The sequence below is a fragment of the Thamnophis elegans genome, chromosome 7 (genome assembly GCF_009769535.1).
Source record: "Thamnophis elegans isolate rThaEle1 chromosome 7, rThaEle1.pri, whole genome shotgun sequence".
NCBI classification, from domain to species: Eukaryota; Metazoa; Chordata; class Lepidosauria; order Squamata; family Colubridae; genus Thamnophis; species Thamnophis elegans.
Window position 1 is genome coordinate 80,161,992 of NC_045547.1, and position 15,853 is coordinate 80,177,844.

At 46.3% G+C, this 15,853-nt stretch overlaps 1 protein-coding gene across 1 annotated transcript in view; it reads left to right on the forward strand.

The window, feature by feature from the left end:
* Positions 1 to 15,853, forward strand: part of SLC2A13 (solute carrier family 2 member 13) — a 98,941-nt gene that overhangs the window by 19,653 nt on the left and 63,435 nt on the right. The window contains exon 3 of the mRNA XM_032220576.1: positions 368 to 576. Within this exon, the coding sequence (XP_032076467.1) occupies positions 368 to 576 (209 nt within the window). The remainder of the gene's footprint in view (positions 1 to 367; positions 577 to 15,853) is intronic.

Genomic DNA, 15,853 nt, shown 5'->3' on the forward strand with positions numbered 1-15,853 from the left:
CGGTCACAAGTAGAGAACTACTCATAGGGATTCCCTTGAAAAAATGGCTTTCTTCTAGGACTCAATCAAACTCAAATTTCATTGCGGGCCACATCAGGGCTGTGGTTGACCTCGGGAGCGGGAGGGCGACCGATTGCGTGTGGCTGACTGGGCGGGCGTGGCCAGCTTGATGCCACTCCCCAAACTGCTGGCACGTTTCCTCTTTGCACTGGGTAGACCGGGACAGATCCTCAAGCAGGATCCGACCACATCGTGGGCCGGATTCGGCCCGCGAGCCTTGTGTTTGATACCCCTGTTCTAGGAAGAGAACGTTAATAAGCCGATATGGGAAAAAAAAACATCTGTAATTTTCTCTCCCTCCCTGTAGGTATATGCTGGGTTTGTCCGCAGTTCCAGCTGTCATACAATTCGTTGGTTTCCTTTTCCTTCCCGAAAGCCCCCGCTGGCTTATTCAGAAAGGACAGACTCAAAAAGCACGCCGAATTCTCTCACGGATGCGGGGAAATCAATCAATAGACGACGAATACGAGAGCATCAAGAATAACATTGACGAGGAACAAAAGGAGATTGGAGCAGGTAGGCTGAATTTTTTTTCGTCCTTCGCATATAGTTAAGTCACGGGACGCGACTCGTACATCAGAATTTTAATAAGTTGCTTTAGCGTGCATTTAAGTGGGATTGCACCTGCTTTTACATGCCTTACAAAATGGGTTTTTTTCCCCCAATGTCTGTGGAGAATCTCAGTCATCCAGATCACAAATGTTTAAATGTAGTATGTCGCTTGGACTCACCCATTGAAGAATTGGGCAGCTGTATAAATTTGTTTAATCAATAACATACAAATTATGATCTCTATTTTTTGCAAATTATCCTGCTCATCCTGACCTGTTTATCTGAAGTTTTTGTTGGATCAGTCTGATTTTTATTCCTTGACCATCGTTGAATACTGTTCTTGGTTTGTACAGTATGATAAAGATAAATGTTTGATTAGATTAGATTAGATTAGATTTATTATATTTGTATGCCGCCCTTTTCCCCCGAAGGGGACGCAGGGCGGCTCACAATTGAAATCAGGGAAGGGGGTACAGACAAAAAATAAAACAAAACATAAATGCATAATTTAAAAACACACAACAGTCATACCATTCGAGACGGGGGCGACAGCTCTTTAGCCCCAGGCCTGTCGGAACAGCCAGGTTTTAAGGGCTTTGCGGAAGGCCGGGAGGGTGGTGAGGGTTCGAATCTCCACGGGGAGCTCGTTCCAGAGGGTCGGAGCAGCCACAGAGAAGGCTCTCCTCCGGGTAGTCGCCAGTTGACACTGGCCGGCGGATGGAATTCGGAGGAGGCCTAATCTGTGGGATCTAATCGGTCTAGTGGAGGTGATTGGCAGCAGGCGGTCTCTCAAGTACCCAGGTCCAATACCATGAAGGGCTTTATAAGTGACGACTAGCGCCTTGAAGCGTATCCGGACACCAATAGGCAGCCAGTGCAGCTCGCGGAGGATAGGTGTTACGTGGGTGAACCGAGGTGCACCACGATCGCTCGCGCGGCTGCATTCTGGACAAGCTGAAGTCTCTGAATGCTCTTCAAGGGCTGCCCCATGTAGAGCACGTTGCAGTAGTCCAGTTCCCCTCACATATATGTGTTAGTCGTTCCCAACTCTAGGGGGCGGTGCTCATCTCTGCGAACTCCCAAGGTGGCTGCCTCCTCCTTATTTTCAATCTTGGAAAAAAGAGAGAAGGACAGTGGGAGTCAACCAGCCCTGCCCGGAGAAGAGATACTTAACAACTCATCTCTGTTTCAAAGCCGAAGAGCCAGCGCTGTCCGAAAACGTCTCCGTCGTCATGTGGCCGGCATGACTAAATGCCGATGGCGCAGAGAACACTGTTCCCTTCCCACCAAAGGTGGTTCCTATTTTTCTACTTGCATTTTTACATGCTTTTGAACTGCTAGATTGGCAGAAGCTGGGAAAAGTCACGGGAGCTCACTCCGTTACACGGCGCTAGGGATTCGAACCGCCAAACTACGGACCTTTCTGATCGACAAGCTTAACGTCTTAGCCACTGAGCCACCGCGTCCCTTATACGCCATGGTATTTCCTCTCATTCTTTTTTGATCTTTTAGAGCAATTAAAGTAATTATATTAATTGAAGTTAAAACATATAAAGAACTATTGTGCGAAGTAGATTATGTCTAGTTTAATGAACAGAAGGACTAGGGGGAGACATGATAGCAGTCTTCCAATAGTTGAGCAGCTGCCACAAGGAAGAGCGGGTCAAACTATTCTCCAAAGCATCTGAGGGCAGGCAAGAAGCAATGGGTGGAAACTAATCATGGAGAGAAGCAACTTAGAACTGAGGAGAAATTTCCTGACGGTTAGAAGAATTAATCAGTGGAACAGCTGGCCTCCAGAAGTTGCGGAGTCTTAGTCATCCAGGTGACAGTTGTCCCAAAGGTGCTTTTTTCAAGAGGCAACTGGACTTCCTGTTTTTTCTTTGAAGACGTTTCACTTCTTATCTAAGAAGCTTCTTCAGTTCTGACTGAATGGTGGAGGAACGGAAGGATTTATACTCCTTGCAGACAAAACTGGTCATTTGCAGCCTTTTAGAGGGTCGTTGAGGCCACTTGGAGGTTTGTCTGTGTCCTCAGGATCACCTGAGTGGTGCAAATGGGTCTGGAGCCTTCTGGGAGCTACTGACAGGACTGTGTTGTAAACTGGAGATTGGCGATGTTGTATCTCTCCCCCTCCGATGAGGCGGGGGGGGGGGCTGTTCAATTTCAAACACAGGTGGCCTCCTGGAGCCCTCTTTCAAACCAAAAGAATGCAAATAACCAGCTGTCATTTAGAAATGTTAGCTATTTCTAAAATTTCTGCATTTTTCATAATCTTCAAAAAGGCTACAACAATTGAAATATTTTGGATTCAGCCAGCCAGCCCTGTCATTCATTTAAAACTAGCTGATAACTCGGTGTTGTCCAGCTATTTATTTATAGGGGGCGGGGATGTAATTTCTAACCTTGGATTTTCCCCCTTACCAGAGGGAAGGAGTACTGTGAAGCCGTTACCATGGCAACTCCACTGCGGTGTACAGTAGAAGCCATTTTACAGCAGTACAGTAGAAGCCATTTTAAGGCACAACAGCCTGTATCGTAACAGAACACACATATCGAGGGGTATTAGGGGTTTCTTACCCCCACAGTATTTGTTTCCAGGGGGTAAGTCATCTGTATACCAAGTTTGGTTGAAATTGCACGAGGCGTTTCAGAGTTCTGCTGGAACACACACACACACACGAATGTATGTATGTATGTATGTATACACACATACACATATATATGGATTCACTGTATTTCCATATTCATGCAAATTATACATCAGTTTTTAGCATCCACGTTCGCCTATAATAATCAAACCATTGTTCTTGCTTGCAGAGTATTTTCCTCTATTACGCTAGGTGTTCTGACCCCCTCCTCCGTCCAGTAACGAATGCCGAGACAAGCTTAACTGGAATGTACTTTAATAGCAAGACACCAAAACCTCGGTGGCTGAAAGCCGAGCAGAACAAACAGATAAGGACCTTGGCAGCAATTCAGACAAACTTAGGCAGCAATAAACACAGATAAGGCTTGGCAGCAATCCAGCCTGCCCAGCTCACAGTAATGTCCTCCGACATTCAATCCTGCGTTGACTTCTGCAAAGAGGGCCGTGTGCACAAGTAGCTTTTTATAGTCTGGAGAGGAGCCTAATGACCACCAGCTGAGTACAATCACCTCCTGTAATTGCGTAATTGTTCCTGACACCTAGTAGCTCTTCGATGGCGTGCATCCAGGAACAACTCACTACTGGCTTCCGGCTCACTCTCCCTTGTCTCCTCCCCACTGGTCCAAGGCTCAGGTGCCTCCTGGTGGCCAACCAGCCTCTCTGCGCCCTGCTCGGAGTCGGAACCCTGTCCAGTGTCCTCCACATCCTCCAGAGCCGACTCAGAGGGCCCCTCGCTGTCGGAGTCTGGTGGCAGCTCCAACGGCATCTGCTGGGCCACAACAGTTAGGTATATAAGACAGCTTAAGAAGTGCATAAATCTTACAACAGCTGCAGAGTTGACAGAACCCAGATGAGGAATAAAGTCTGAGTAGCAACAGAGTATTCTTTAGGAATTCAACATTCTCAAGCTCTGTGCAACTTTTGCTTGCAATTTATGTCTACCCAGGAAACATTAAATTACCAGCGACGTAAATCCGTGTGATAGCATTTGCCTTTCTTTGCAATTCACCTTGGAGAAACTTCTGTCGTAAAGATGCCGCTTCTAAATTAGAGGCTGTTTTTGGAGATCAGTTCTTCGCGAATCATTGGGTAATGTTCACATATATTCAAATGTCTGTGGAGAGAGATTCTCAATCATCCAGGTCGTGGTTTGTCCCCAAAAATTGGTTTTTTTTCAAAAGGTAACTGGCTTTCCTTCGCTTCTCCTTTGAAGACCTTTCCCTTCTGATCCCAGAAGCTTCTTCGGTTCTGTCAGAAGTCAGAACCGAAGAAGCTTCTTGGATCAGGAATGAAACTTCTTCAAGGAAAATCAAAGCCAAGCCAGTGGCACAGTGGTTAGGGTGCAGTACTGCAGGCCACTTCAGCTGACTGTTATCTGCAGTTCGGCGGTTCTAATCTCACCGGCTCAAGGTTGACTCAGCCTTCCATCCTTCCGAGGTGGGTGAAATGAGGACCCAGACTGTGGGGGCGATATGCTGACTCTGTAAACCGCTTAGAGGGGGCTGAAAGCCCTATGAAGCGGTATATAAGTCTAACTGCTATTGCTAACTGCTATTCCTTTCGGGGGGGGGATCTTTTGAGCTCATATATTCACCCTTTTTCACCGGAGCAAATAAGGACTTTGATGTTCTAGCAAAACAAACTCAATTGGCAATAATAATACATCGTTACGGAGATCCCTGCGTGGAATAGTTTTATTCACATCTTGTTTCCAAAAGGGCCATGGCGTTCCTCGTATTTATCTTCCGTTGCTATGACAACGGGATTCTGTTTTCCCCACGGGCCTTAGCATCCGTAACGTTTGCAAAAAGGGAAAAAAAGGAAGAAAATATTGACACCTAAAGTACCGTCTTAGAAAGAGGACAGCTAATTAAAATAGTAAAAATGACTATTTCCCCCCTCAGGCATATATATATCTTGCTTCAAAGGTTTTTTTTTTAAAAAAAGGCCTAATTTGTAATGTACCGTAGGCAGACATTTTGAACTTTCGTTAGATGGAGAAATTCGGTAATGAGCTAAAATATGGCAATATAATGCTGGCAAATTTCAACGCACATAATTATATTGTAGATAAATTTCCTGACAGGGTGAGAGCAATTCATCCACTTGGCTTTCAAAAATTGTGGATACATCACAGGAGGTTTTTAAGTAGAGAATGGACATCCAATTGTTTGAAATGGCATAGGGTTTCCTGCCTAAGCAGGGGGGTTGGACTAGAAGACCTCCAAGGTCCCTTCCAACTCTGTTATTCTACATTCTATACTTCATATATCAAACCATGAAGGCTTAGGAGTTGGAAACTGAAGCTTTTATCAAATGATGTCTTGGATTGACTTGTGAATGCAGCAGGGATTATCAGAATTTGCTGGCTTTTATACGCGATGCAAAATTCAGTATCTTTCTGTTAACATAACAGCTTCAGAAATCATCAAATGTGGCATTCGTGACTAAGAAACCAAGGAGAAATTTCCTGACAGTGAGAACAATTAATCAGTGGAACGACTTTCCTCCAGAAATTTGGGGTTCTAGAACACTGGAGGTTTTTAAGAAGAGGTGGTCCATGAGAAAATTTTGGTGGTCTGCAGAAAAATTATTTGCATTTTGATATTAAACTAAATCAGGGGTCCTCAAATTATGGCCCCTGGGCTGGATACGTGCAAAATGTTTGTGTTGCTCCAGACCCCTTCGGGGTCTTTTTGTGCTGGTCAGAGGGGGGGGGGCAGAAATTCCAACTTGGGGTCTGCTTTGGCCTCCTGGTGAAGGCCGGAGGGAAGAGCCGCTGGTGGCGAAGAGCCGGAGGGCCTCGTTCCGGTGGGACTGGAACTGGCTGACCATCTTAGTCCGCTGAGGCTCCAGGCGCCGGGACCTGGCCTTGCACTGCCGCAGGTCTTCCCTCTGCTTGGAAAGCCTACGCTCCTAGTCCTCAGTGAGGTGCTTCTGCTGAGCCTCCTTCTTGGCCAGATCCAATTTGAACTGAGCTTTTTTGGCCAACTTTTTCTCGCAGTGGCTGCTTAGCGCCAACAACTGCTTCCTGTTGGGGCCCTAAGGAGCCAAGGCGGGCGAGGAGTGGCTGGGAGGGGCGAGTAGAGGCTGGCGAGGTGCCTCTCAATGTGAGTGACATCGAGTTGGCTTTAGAGGATTGCTAATCCATTGTGCTTTGCACGCGTGGATTCGAATCCCACCTTCGTTGCCAGTTTAGAGGATCGGCGGAAAGACGAGACGAGAGCCAGGACTGCCGGACAAGAGGTTTATTTACATTGAACTATTTACAGGCGATTCAGCACCATCCCTGCTTGACAGCTATTTAAACGAGCTGTCAGAGCAGGGATAACCCATTGGCATACTTTTAGCATCTAGCAACTGATGACGCTGCGCCTAAACCAATCGGGGTGCCTCTAGCAGCTAGCAACAGGCGATGCTGCGCCCCAGTCAATCAGAGCGCAGTCTGTCTTGTTGCTAGCCGCCAGGTCGTATGTCGTGGACTTTCCGAGTCCTCAACATTGGCCACGCCCACTGACTCACATGACCACCTTCCCACGCCCACCCAGCAGATGGGGCGGGTAGCATGTGGGGGGCGCTCGTATTGCATTTTGGGGTTGTGCGCGTGCACGCTTTGGGCACTTGGCACCAAAAAGGTTAAGAGCCGAGGTGGCACAGTGGTTAGGGTGCAGTACTGCAGGCCACTTTAGCTGACTGTTATCTGCAGTTCAGCGGTTCAAATCTCACCGGCTCAAGGTTGACTCAGCCTTCCATCCTTCCGAGGTGGGTGAAATGAGGACCCAGACTGTGGGGGGTGATATGCTGACTCTGTAAACTGCTTAGAGAGGGCTGAAAGCCCTATGAAGCGGTATATAAGTCTAATAAATAAATAAATAAACCATCACTGGTGTAGGGTCTCCTGCCTAAGCAGGGGGTTGGACTAGAAGACCTCCAAGGTCCCTTCCAACTCGGTTACTCTTGTATTCTGCTGCTCCCTGTCTCCTGCTAATTTACTGGTTCTTCTGAAAAATATATCGTATTTTTAAAACCGATCCAACCCAAAATGCATAAAATAATGAGAGGCGACACAGGACTCACAGCTAGCGGAGTCCAAACACTGCTGTTTTTTTAAGTGTTGCGTCCCTGGGTTTTGTGTGAAACTTGGAACAAAGCCAGTGTGTTTTTGCGGTTTGGGTCAAGGCTGAGCTCTCTGAACATGCGAGTGTTTTGTTTCTTGAGATTGGAGCAATTCTCACAGCTCAAAAATAGATTTGTTTCCTTTGACAGTCCCTTTGTCCTGTCTTCTCCTCCGTTCCTTTCCGCCCTCCTTCCCTCCCTCCCTCTCCTGCCTTCCCTCTTTCCTGACTATCTGCTAAAGGAAGGAAGGTGCCTTTCGTATTCCTGAGTTGCTTGCAGAAGCTTTTTAAAAATTGAAGTTTTGAAAGCAGCAGGCTGCCCATCCTGAGCTAATACAGTTGGTCCTTGGCTTATCAATGGGTGGGCTTCAAAATTTTTAGCAAGGTGTTCTCTGCTGGGTGGGCGTGGCTATGTTGGGCGTGGCCTAGTTGGCCTCCTGCACCATGGCGGGAGAGGCATTTTTGCCCTTCCCAGGCTCCGGAGGCTTTCCTCGAGCCTCCGGGAGGACGAAAATGGCCTCCCCAGGCTCCGGAGGCTTTCTGGAGGCCGGAAACAAACCCGCTTCTGGATTTCCCAAACTTCTGAAGGTCCATTTTTCTCCCTCCCCAACTCTCCGTGCCCTCTGCATCCAAAATGGGCCTTGTGGGGACTCCTGGGAGGGGCGGGGTGGGCAGGGCCAGCCAGGAGCGGGATTTGGGGTTTTTCTGAACTGCACAGAATCTTACTCCCGAACTCCTCAAACCCCCAGAAGTCAACCCTTGCTTATAACAGTTTATTTAGTAGCCGTTTGAAATTATAGCGGTACTAAAAAAAATTGATGGACGACCATTTCTCACACTTACGACCATTGCAGCATCCCCATGGTCACGGGATCAAAATTCAGACACTTGGCAAGGGACACGGGGCGGTTGCGGTGTCCCCGAGGTCACGCAATCTCCTTTTGCGACCTTTTGAGGAGCAAAGTCGATGGGGGAAGCTGGAATCACTTAACAACCGTGTTACTCACTGAATGACTGGCTCCGGAATTGAACGGTGGGGGGGGGGGGGGGCTTCCGATTAGGACCTTTGTGGCTCTTTGAGTATTTAAGATTGTTGACACCTGGATTATACAACCTGAGACTTCTCAGGAAACAACAACTGAGTGAAAAATTGCTGGTGATCGTCTACCGCTGCACCATAGAGAGTATTTTAACTTACTGCACCTGTGTCTGGTTTGCCAATTGCACAGTGGCGGTTAGGACAGCGCTCCAGAGGGTTAACGTCATTGCCCAGAGGATCTTGGATTGTCTTCTCCCCTCTTTGGAAGAGCTTTATAGCTCCCGCTGCCTTAAGAAAGTTCAAAACATTCTTGAAGATCCATCTCATCCTGGGCACCCATTTTTTTTTTGAACTATTACCATCTGGCAGCCGGTACAGGACAATGAAAACCAGGACAAATAGGCTGAAAAACAACTTCTATCCTAGAGCAGTAACCATATTGAATTCTACGGTATAGTGCAATATGAGTGCAATATTGGGCAAAAAATGGTAATAAGTTATCTTTTTCAGAGCTCTTGCAACTTTGGTCACTAAATGAAGTGTTGTAAGTTGAAGACCAGGTTGGATTTGATTTAAGCCAAGTCGATTTAAATCACATGATTTAAATCACACGGTTTAAATCACGCGGTTTAAATCACACGATTTAAATCACGTGATTTAAATCACGCGGTTTAAATCACGTGATTTAAATCACAGGATTTAAATCACTAGTAAAAAGGCTGGATTTTTGGATTTGGATTTTTACTTTATTTGTACGCCGCCCTTTTCCCTGGGGGGACTCAGGGCGGCTCACAATTCAAGGGAAGGGGAGAACAGACAAGTTACAAACATAAACATAAAGATCATACACCGTTAAAAAGCACAACAATCATACCATTCGAGTGGGGTTGAAGTCTTTAGCCCCAGGCCTGTCGGAACAGCCAGGTCTTAAGGGCGATGCGGAAGGTCTGGAGGGTGGTGAGGGTACGAATCTCCACGGGGAGTTCGTTCCAGAGGGTCGGAGCCACCACCGAGAAGGCTCTCCTCCAGGTGATTGCCAGTCGACATTGGCTGGCTGATGGAATTCGGAGGAAGCCTAATCTATGGGATCTTATTGGTCTAGTGGAGGTAATTGGCAGTAGGCGGTCTTTAAATTTAAATCAACTCGATTTAAATTGTAATTTTTAAAGGGCAACTGTCATCTCCGCTGTGAATTGTTTGAATGCATCAGTGCAGTACGTATTATCTCAGCTTGCAAAGCTTCATTGAAGGAGTTTAATTTGGAAATGGGTGCAAGAAATTACAGGAGAACAGATAAAATACAAACCCGAAATCTTTCTACTGGGAATAATCAAAGGGAAATATACAAAGAAAATTAAGTCCATATTAACAGATCTGCTAACTACAGCTAGAATAGCATTTGCCCAATGCTGGAAACAAAATAATACCCCCTCGGATGAATTAGTGATAAAAAAACTTTTGGATTGTGCAGAGATGGACAAATTAACACTGAAATTAAAAGATAAAGAAGAGTCGGAATATTATGAAATTTGGAACAATTGGTACAAATGACTGCAAAACAAGAATAATATTAATTAAGCCAAAAAAACTATAAATATATATATAGAACTGTGTACAAAGGTGTGTAAATATAGAAGCGAAATATTATATACATGTACAGGTATGATGACACAACAATGTTGATGTAATGACTGTAAGGTGTTGTAGAAAGGAAAAAATAATAAAAAAAATCTGCTATTAAAAAAAGGAGGAGTTTACCAAAAAATGTAAATATTGCAGAATATACAACCTCATGCTACGTAAACTAAGTTTCCATTTCATGCTAAAAAAACTAAATTATTAATGCGCCTTAAACATAAAAAACTCTCTTTAGATAGATTTCATTCCGAAAGCATTTTATTAAAATAAATTTGATAAAATTCCAATTTAAATTTTAACAAAATTCTATTTTTTGATTTTTTTAAAAAAAAGTCATCGATTTTTTTTTTTAATTATCCACCCTGTCGAGGATTCCTGTAATAGATTTGAAAATTGTTTGAGCTAGCAGAAGTTGTGAATGCTCCAACACTGGAAGTTTTTAAGGGGAGATTGGACAATCATTGGTCTGAAACAGTACAGGGTTTCCTGCTTGAGCCAGGGGGTTGGACTAGAAGACCTCCAAGGTCCCTTCCAACTCTTGTTATTCTGTTATTCAGATTTGTAGCTATGGCCAAGAGGTGCTCATTTTTTCAGGTACACGTATAACAGCCATAAGAATACGGCGAGATGTATATCAATAAACCGATTTAATAACTTCCTTGAAACGTGTTTTTTGGATTTTTGACAGGGTTTGATTTTTTAGCTGCGGGGAAATTGGAGGCTATTGACAGCACCAGTGAAATTTGCTCCCGAGCTCATCACGGTCCACACTTTTTTTCCACCAAATCCCTTTCCAACGTATCTTAGCAACAAGAACGGCAATATGCACGCCAGGGCATCGGGGAGTTTGCTGCTTTTTTAAAAAAAAAATTCTTTTTTTTTAAAGAAAGCGATGAACTTAAAATCACGCCGTTCGCCATAATTGCAAACTTTAAAAAGGTTGTTTAAGGACTTTAAAACGTTTCCCGTTTTATGCGTCCTAAAAACGCAGCCCGCATTCTAAGCTGTGGAGAACAAAAACAAAAAAACCGGTAACCAATTGCGTGTTTTAATAGGCTGTGTTTTTAAAAAAAAATTTTGGAAAAGATACCATCTTTATAATAATATCTGGTAAAAGGGTGAGTCCTCTAATGAATTAATCAACTCCGAAAGCCACAACATTTGCTCCGCATCAAGATTTCCTCTCCCCACCGCCCCCGTTAGTGAATGATCATGCCTCTTCTGCTCGTCACTTAAAATAAAACAGCACTGGGAAAGGAACAGAATAACAGTGTTGGAAGGGACCTTGGAGGTCTTCTAGTCCAACCACATGCTGAAGCACTACATCCTATATCAGTGATGATGGCTAACCTTTTTGTGCTCGCGTGCCGAAATCCTTCCCCACACTCCTTTGCATGCGTGCACGACCCCCACACATGCACTCTTGAACCCCACACACAGACCCACACACAGATCTGCACGTGGAACCCCCCCCTCCCGGTGGAGGGTGTTTTCTCCCTCCCCAGGCTCCGGAGGCTTTCCTTGAGCTTCTGGGAGGGTGAAAACAGCCTCCCCGGACTCCAGAGGCCTCCCTGAAGCCTCCTGGCACCAAAAACGGAGTTTGAAGTTTTGTTTAATTTATATGCCGCCCTATTCCCTGCAGGGACTCAGGGCGGCGAACAACTCAAACGGGGAAGGGAACATACAGAAACAAGACAAGTATTTAAAAATAACCAACAACCATACCTGTCGAGAGGGGAAGGGAGCTCATCAACCCCAGGCCTGCCGACACAGCCAGGTTTTAACGGAAGGCCGGGAGAGAGGTGAGGGTCCGAATCTCCGCAGGGAGTTCATTCCAAAGGGCCGGAGCTGCAACAGAGAAGGCCCTCCCCCGGGTCATAGCCAGATGGCATTGGCTAGTAGACGGGATCCGGAGGAGGCCGACCCTGTGCAATCTAATGGGTCTTTGGGAAGTAATTGGCAGCAGGCTGTCTCTCAAGTACCCAGGTCCAATATGCTACACTACCTCCACGCATGCGTGTGAGATCCCTCACATGCATGTGCAACCCCATGGGTGTGGCTAGCTCGATATCACTAGTGTCAGGGGCACCGGTGGTGGCCTGAGCGCTTTACCAGTGAAAACCGGCTCCCAAGCTCTGTTTTCGGCTGCGACAGCCTCCTGCTGCCTCTACCAGCGAAAACAGAGCTCTGGAAGGCCGACAACGGCCCTCGTGAGCTCCGTTTTCGGCTGTGACGGCCTCCTGCAACCCTCTCCAGCGAAAATGGAGTTCACTATTTCCAGAGTGGGCACGCCAGTGGTGGGTTCTGGGAGCAGTGGCCACCGTACTGGAACGGTAGTTCGTTCAGCCCACCCACCCGCCTGCGTTCCTTACCGCGTTTTGAAGGAAATGGGCCAATTGCACATGCGCGCACAGCATACAGCACCTGCGCGACCTCATTGAGCAGCTGGGCCGTCGCAGGGCGGTGGCGTGCGCATGTGTGCATAGCGCGCATGCCCAAGGTGGACATCCGTCCCCGTCGCAGCGTACAGGTTGCGACGGGATCCAGAACCCACCACTGGGCCTCGCGGGCCAGATCGAAGCACCCCGAAGGCTGGATCCGTCTCCCGGGCCTTGAGTTTGACACCCCTGCTCTAGCTCCCTCAAGATTGGTGCTTCACTTTCTTCGGCTGGATAGTTCTGAATCATGGAGAAGGAGGACAATACAAGGATATGGGAACTCCTCCCTTACCGTTCTCTTCCCCGAGTCGCTAAGCCGGCTATTATTTATGTAATGGAATGCATTAGAAGGATAGAACTGGATGGGACCTGGGAGGTCTTCTAGCCCAACCCCCTGCTCAAGGCAAGCAACCCTAAATCATCTGGGTCAAATGGTTGTCCAATCTTATGTCAGGGTTCCAAATAGCCTCCCGAATTAAATCGGAGTCCAAGGCAAAGTATTGCTCAAAGTTCCAGTTTATGAAGAGAGCCATGTCGACCTGCAGTCCGATTCCTTTTGGATCTTTGGCCTGCCAATCTATTTTTGAAAACCTCCAGTGATGGAGCACCCACAACTTCAGGAGCAGAGGTGGTATGGTGCCGGTTCGCACCGGTGTGGGTGAAGCGGTTGTGGCGGCAGCTCAAGTCTCCTCCCACCCACCCAGACATCACGGACCTTCTGCGAATGCCCAGACACGCGTGCGCTCCCGCACCGATAGTGAAGATAATAGGATACCATTAGTGGTCAGGAGGCGAGCTTATCCTATTGCTTAATTGTTCTCACTGTCAAGAAAATGTCTCCTTGCTCCTCGGTTGGTTCTCTCTCTTTAAAAAGCTTCGGTAATTATTTCCGTAATTAAATAACTGCAAAGAAACGAGGAGATAAGCATGATACTCTTCTCCCCCTATCTGTTCGCCACAAAACCCATGTTGAAGCTCTTGTTTGCAGCCGTGTCGCTGATACCAGGAGCAACACAGAGCCACCGCGGAATAATTCAGTTAGTATATTTACAAAATTTAATTCCACCCTTGACAGAATTACAGTGCCTTAGAACCTCAGCACAGCCAATCGTGGAAATAAAACTCTCCATATTTTGATGAAACAGAGAAGAGAACGGCAAATGGTATGAATCATTAAATGTGTAGGGAAAAGGATATTTTTCTTAGAGGACTGGAGGCCGAAACATTCGGAGAACGGTTGCAGGGATTGGGTACGTCTAGTCTAGTGAAAAGAAGGACTTGGGGTGACACAATAACAACGGTTCCAATATCTAAGGGGTTGCCACAAAGAAGATGAGGTCAACTTATTGCCCAAAGCACCAGAAGGCAAGGCAAGAAGCAACGGATGGAAACTAATCAAGGAGAGAAGCAGCCTAGAACGAAGGGGAAATTACCTGATAATGAGAACAATTAATCAGTGGAATGGCTTGCCTTCAGATAGTTTGGGCATAGAGAAAGAACAATCTTTCCTGCAGTTCTCTCTCCAGGTGTCTGGCCTGCAATTATATTCCTTTTAGAATTTTGGCCTGCCACACTTTCTCTTATTTCATTATGCTGTTTCTTTAGTATAGTTGATGGGAGGGGGGAATAGAAAGGAGTAGGATTGTGGAATGTGTTGTTGTCATTCTTTACTAGAAGCCAAGGTCATCTTTTGTCTCCGCACTTTTACACCTGACCAGAAGCAGCTGGGTGTGGATGCCAGCGTGGAAGAAGAAGATTGGACCATGTGATGGATTGTGGGTGTGGGGACAAGATCATGAACTTTTAACTGGGTGGGATTCTGATGTAATTTCCAGAATTGGGATTTACACAGATGTGCTAAGATGTCTGCTTTATTAAATTGGAAGTTTAAGGATTGTTTTGCCTTGGACTCTGATTTAATTCTACATGATACTTGGAACGCTGACACCAGGTTTTTAAATGTATACATGAAAATACTTTAGAACCGTGATGGCAAACCTATGGCACCCGTGCCAGAACTGGCACGCAGAGCCAACTCTCCGGGCATGCGAGCCGTCTCCAGTTGCTCTTCCAGGTGCCGGCCAGATGGTTTTCACGCGCGCAGGAGTACCGGAGACTGGAAGAGCAGTAGCCCTCTGCGCATGCGCGCGCCAGGGAGATGATCTTCCAGTTTCTGGGGTCTGCATGTGCACCTGGTCATTAGTTTCTGGCGTTCATGCACACTCAAAGACCAGCTGGCTGGTGCACATGCACGCATGCTGAAAACCGGAACAAAAACAGCCCGGTGCGTGTGTGTGTGCCAGAAAACTAAAATCATCTTCCCGGCACACAAATGCACTACGGGCAATGGCTGTTTCGGTTTCCGGCACGCGCACATGTGCACCGGCCAACTGGACTTCGCTGGCCACCTGGTCTTCCAGAAACTGGAAGACCAGGTGGCCAGCGCACATGTGCACACCAGAAACCAAAAGATCAACTTCCCGGCACGCACATGCGCCCCAGGCGGCTTCTTTTCTGGTTTCTGGCACATGCACTCGTGAGCGCGTGCTCCCATTTTGGCACTCAGTGCCGAAAAGGTTTGCTGACGCTGCTTTAGAACAATGAAATCTGCAGTCCTTTCTCCTCCCGTCCCTATAAATACAGGTTTCCTAGTAGAATGTAATATATAGTATTTTGTATAGTAAAAACTCCAGGTAAGAAAGAATTTGCCCATTCTATCTTCCGAGACTTTAATTGTCAGAAATGGTGGTAGTGAAGCAAACAGGAAGTATTTTAGACTTTATCGGTTAGGAAGAGATGAATATTTTCAGTTTTCTGCTTCTTAAGATTGTGGTTTGAAATATGTTAGGCGCAAAAGACTAGTCCACAGGTGAAGTTTAATTGGCACTAAACAGCTTCATTGCTCCTGTGCCTACGCACAGGAATCTTCTAAAATAACAGTGCAGCATCTGCTTAGAGTTAGGCATGGGTCAATGGAATTCAAAGGAGGTTGGACTTCATTTTGTGATCATGTAGAGATTCTAGGCTAACCCCTCTCTTAACTCCACCGCTAGGTTCTGCCATTCCTTCTCCTGCGAATACTTTCCGAATGTCTTGTACGTTGCCTTGAAAGTCAGTCTACCGAACACTGTTAGAAATACTTTAATATATTTATGATGCAATTGATTTACAAATAAAAGGACTTTATTTGGGCTAAAATGCTGAGCTTGTCGATCAGAAAGGTCCACAGTTTGGCAGTTCGAATCCCTAGCGCCGTGTAACAGAATAAGTTCCCGTTCCTTGTCCCAGCTTCTGCCAACCTAGAAGTTCAAAAGCACGTAAAAATACAAGTGGAAAAATAGGAACCACCTTTGGTGGGAAG